This window comes from Alexandromys fortis, unplaced genomic scaffold (assembly GCF_014885135.2).
Source record: "Alexandromys fortis isolate MF-2015 unplaced genomic scaffold, M_Fortis_MF-2015_v1.1 scaffold_31, whole genome shotgun sequence".
NCBI classification, from domain to species: domain Eukaryota; kingdom Metazoa; phylum Chordata; class Mammalia; order Rodentia; family Cricetidae; genus Alexandromys; species Alexandromys fortis.
Genome location: NW_026067974.1, coordinates 12,941,141 through 12,945,917, shown reverse-complemented (window position 1 = coordinate 12,945,917; position 4,777 = coordinate 12,941,141). Strand labels below are relative to the sequence as shown.

Genomic DNA, 4,777 nt, shown 5'->3' with positions numbered 1-4,777 from the left:
CACAAAAAAAAAAAAAAAAAAAAAAAAAAAAAAAAAAAAAAAAGAAAGAAAGAAAGAAAAAAGAAAGCAAACTGGGGGCTGGAGAAATGGCTTGGCGGTTAAGAGCACTGGCTGTTCTTTCAGAAGTCCAGAGTTCAATTCCCAGCAACCACATGGTGGCTCACAACCATCTGTAATGAGAACTGGTGCCCTCTTCTGGTGTACTTGAAGACAGGTCACTCATATACATAAAATAAATAGATAAATATTAAAAAAGAAAATGTTGTGATGTGGTCTGGCAGTATGAGACACCCAGGCAACTTGCCTCACAGTTTCTTTTGCTTTTTGTTTTTGTTTTTTTCGAGACAGGGTTTCTCTGTAGCTTTAGAGCCTGTCCTGGAACTCGCTCTGTAGACCAGGCTGGCCTCGAACTCACAGAGATCCGCCTGCCTCTGCCTCCCGAGTGCTGGGATTAAAGGCATGTGCCACCATCACCTGGTGCCTCACAGTCTTGAACATAGGGAAGATCTTCCTTTAAAAAAAAAAGAAGAAGAAAGCAAACTGAGAAAATAATATAAGCAGTGTTCCTCCATGGCCTCTGCCTCCATGGTTCTTGCCTTCTACCTGGCTTAAGTTCTACCTTGGTTTCCCTCCGCGATGAACTATGGCTGGATGTGTAAACCAAATGAGCTCCTTCCTTCCCTAGTTGATTTTGGCCATGGTGTTTTAGTATAGCAACAGAAAGCAATAAGAGGATCTTTGAGTAAGGTTGGCCAAAGGGAAGGGAATCAGCCAAGACTAATGAAGGAGAGGAGCCTTGCCCCTCCCTCACCAGAGTCTTCGAACTCACTACCTAGCTGAAGATGATCTTGAACCTCCCCCCCCTTTTTTTCCCTCCTGTTTTTTTGGAGACAGTTTCTCTGTGTAGCCCTGGCTGTCCTGGAACTCGCTCTGTAGACCAGGCTGGTATTGAACTCACAGAAATCCATCTGCCTCTGCCTCCCATTAAAGGACTGCTCCACCACCACCCCAATCTTGAATTTCTCATCCTCCCACTTCTACCTGAGTGCTGGGATTACAGGCATGTACCACCATTTCCAATTGTTTCAGTGGATTGCTGAAGTCTCACCTACAGGAAGCACCCAGTTTGCCCCCCCCAGGGAAGCCTCAGTCCCCCAGGGCCAGTGGGTGTGTAAGTTGGGCAGGAGAATGTGAGGGGCCAGGTTGGCACAAACCCGCTGCCAGATGGCCTCCTGGCCACTCCAAGCCAGAGCCAGGTTGATGCCATTCAGCGCCATCCAGTCAATCTCTTGCTCCCAACGGGCCCAGTCCCACCACACGAAGGAGTAGCTGTGCGTGCACACATTCTGGTAATAGCGGTACCTGCAGGTAGGGGGCACATTATTGGGGACATATGGGATGCCCCACTCACCCATCACCCTGGAGCTCCTCAGAGGCAGCCTGGCTCTGGAATACTACCCCCAACACACATACACACACAGGACAATGGACACAGGTTTCCAAGAGGCCCCTCTACTGCTCATTCCAGATCCACCCAGGTAAAAGCCAACAACTAGTGCTGGATTCTTGGGGCTCTGTAAGCTTTAACGATTGTGGATACATTAACTTCAATTTCATTGAAAATGTCCAGACCCTCTACTGTGCATCGTGGGAGGGGGGTGTCCTAGGATGTCAGTGCCTTAAGGCAAAATCGGTCTCTGTCCTGAACTGGATTCCCAGTCCTACAGTTTTATGGGGTAGATGGTTGCGCGAACACATCATGCCCACACAGTGTGCCAAGAACTAGAATAAGGGCCTGGGGCTTCGGGAACGGTCACTTCACAGCATCGTCAGAGAGGCCAAAGGAGGGGCATGGAATGCATGGATCACGAGAACGTTTTTGAAATTCTACCATCGCACGCAGACTCTCAATCAACAGCGTGGCGGGCGTCATTATTTGCAGCAGGGGCTCCGAGAAGCTAAGGGACTTGGCTTAAGAACTGGCATCTATTAGAGAGGAGCTAAGATTTGAAGGCACCATGGTGGGACCCCAGAGCCAGCACTTTCTTCTCCGTCTTCCAGGTGTCTGTAGCTGCGGCTATCCCTACCCTAGCGTGGTGGGCCTCTACAATGGTGGGTGCCCCAAGGCTACAGGCCGCTGCTCCAGCCAGTTGGGACCTACAGCGTCGATACCTGTTGGGCGTGGCCTCGGTCAGCTCGTCGTGCACCGCGGGCAGCGGCCGGGGCAGGTGCAGCTGAGAGCCGGACCAGGCCACCTGGCAGCCGCAGAAGTCACGCAGGTAGCGGTGCAACCCCGCGGCGGCCGCCACTCCCGTGGAGCCGCGCACACGCACCGGCGCCCCGCCGCCGCCGCTCAGGCTGTAGGTGTCCAGACCCGACTCAGCCGCCAGCGCGCGCTCTACGGACACTAAGAAATCGGCTGCCGGCCCGGGTCCCAGCAACCGGACCACCAGCTCCCGTACGGCCTCTGCCTCCCGAACCTCGTCGCCCACTGAGTCCCCGGCCAGGAGTAGGAACCCCAGAGCCACGGTGAGCACCGCAGCTTCCATGATGCCAACTTTGCGGCAGGGTCGCTCACAACCAATACCTAGCTCAGGGCCAGGGGCGGGTCTTCCCGCATCCAATCCGCTGCAGACCTCGGGCCACGTGGCCTGAAGGTTGGGCTCCAGCTACCCGCCCGGAGACTTGGTTTCCGGACCTAGACCCTAAGGTGTCTGCTGACCGCGCGCGTGGCTAGAGGGCGCGTGACCCCATTAAACATCCGCGGCCACATGGGACGCTGCACATGCCCCAGCCCTTTCGGGTGCAGCCCGCTTCCTTTTGCAAGTCGCTTTCATCCAGCCAGACACCCTTTTAAGTGATGAGAACTGAAGTCAGCCAAGTGCTCCACCACTAAGCCGTATCTCCAACCCCCTCCTCTAGTAACTATGTATTTCATTCAGACGCTGCCACTGCTACTGTTGGACGGGTGGAGGATGGTCCCAGCTGTTATTGTGGCCAGAGACCTGGAAACAAATAAGGATTTCCCTTGGTGAAGAGAGAGATAGGTCAGTGGGTAAGGCCCTTGCACCTGAGGACCCGCGTTCGAATCCTCAGGTCCCAGTAGTGGGAGTCTGCCTTCCCAGTGTTGGGTGAGATGAGAGATGGAGACAGTTGGCCCGGTGTACAAAGTTACAAAAAGGAAGAGACCCTGTCTCAAGGTAGAAGGTAACACTCGAGACTTGTCCATTGACACACAAACACAGCACTCACTTCACTCACTTCAAAAGGACCGAGATAGTTTGTTCTGGAGCCAAATATGAGTGACCATGGTCTGGGAACAGTTTTAGGACACCCCAATTCCATGTTCCAATGTGGAAATGATTTGGGGAAGTTTTTTACGGTAACAGAGCAAAGAAAGTCATAAATCAAGACACTTTTCTTAGACTTTATTATATGTGCATTGGTGTGACGGTGTCAGATCCCCTGGCACTGGAGTTACAGACAGTTGTGAGCTGCCATATGGGTGCTGGGAATTGAACCTGGGTCCTCTGGAAGAGCAGCCAGTGCTCTTACTGCTGAGAGGTTGGGGTAGAGTGAATCTGGGAAGTCTGTTTCAGGCTTCTGATGACATCCTGGGTTCTGGGATGATGGGAGCCGGTAGTCTAATGCATTCCAAAGCAAAACTAATGTTCTCTGCGTTCCAATGTTCTTTCCAGTGTTCTGTACACTCCAGCGCTATGACATTTATTTGTCATAAAGCCGTTAGGTCAAGTACAGGGGTGAATAGGTAACAATGGCTATTGAGAGAGGCTGAAGACGGCCCAAGATAATTTGGTTCTGAAGCCGCAACATTTCAGATTCTTCAGCTGCTCAGCACGGCAGAAGGTTCAGGAGAAACTACTTTTCTGGAGCTCTGGTTCAAAGCTCTGACCATCATATGTGTGTGTGTGTGTGTGTGTGTGTGTGTGTCAGACACCTACACTCCCCTACATACATGTGTGAATACACACACTCAATACACACAGAAATAACAGAATTTCACCCAGGGCTGTGAGGCTGTGAGGAATCCCAAGTCTTCAAACAGGCAGAGACATTTTATCTGACACCCAAGGATAACTAGGAATTTCCAAGGAGGAAAAAAAAAAAAGCCTTCTAGACAGAGGGAACATAGACATAAGAGAGTGGGGAGAGGGATTTGAGGAACTTGGGGGGCTTGAGGAACTAAACTGTGGCCACTTGTGTCCAGCTTGGCTAGCAGCCTACCAGCGGATCCTCAAAGGAGCAGAGCAGGGACAGTCACTTGTCCCAATGGCCTGGAGGTGAGGAGGTGACTCCTCAGCAGCAGGGGAGGAGAAAGAATGGAAACTCTCAGGCTCCCAGAGCTCAGTATGGGCCCACGAAGATATTTCAAGCCTTGCAAAGGCTCAGGCTGCCTGTCTCAAAGGGTGAGGTGAGGATGCCTGAGGCTGGGTGGGGGCAGGGAGCAGTGGGCTCCTGAGAAAGATTTCATTTTTCAAAAATATTTATTTATTATGTATACCATATTCTGTCTGCGTGTATGCCTGCAGGCCAGAAGAGGACACCAGACCTCATTACAGATGGTTGTGAGCCACCATGTGGTAGCTGGGAATTGAACTCAGGACCTTTGGAAGAGCAGGCAATGCTCCTAACTGCTGAGCCATCTCTCCAGCCCCAAGATTTCATTTTCTAAAAGGATTCTAAAGCCGGGCGGTGGTGGCACATGCCTTTAATCCCAGCACTTGGGAGGCAGAGACAGGCGGATCTCTGTGAGTCC

General features: G+C 51.8%; 1 protein-coding gene across 1 annotated transcript in view; it reads right to left on the bottom strand.

Annotated features, from left to right (window-relative positions):
* Naglu (N-acetyl-alpha-glucosaminidase) overlaps positions 1-2,587 on the bottom strand; it is a 10,014-nt gene extending 7,427 nt beyond the window's left edge. Inside the window, exons 1-2 of the mRNA XM_050156930.1 lie at positions 2,173-2,587; positions 1,215-1,362 (exon numbers count right to left, since the gene is read on the bottom strand). Of these exons, the coding sequence (XP_050012887.1) occupies positions 1,215-1,362; positions 2,173-2,549 (525 nt within the window). The 5' untranslated portion in view covers positions 2,550-2,587. The remainder of the gene's footprint in view (positions 1-1,214; positions 1,363-2,172) is intronic.
* Between the last annotated feature and the right edge of the window lie 2,190 nt (positions 2,588-4,777).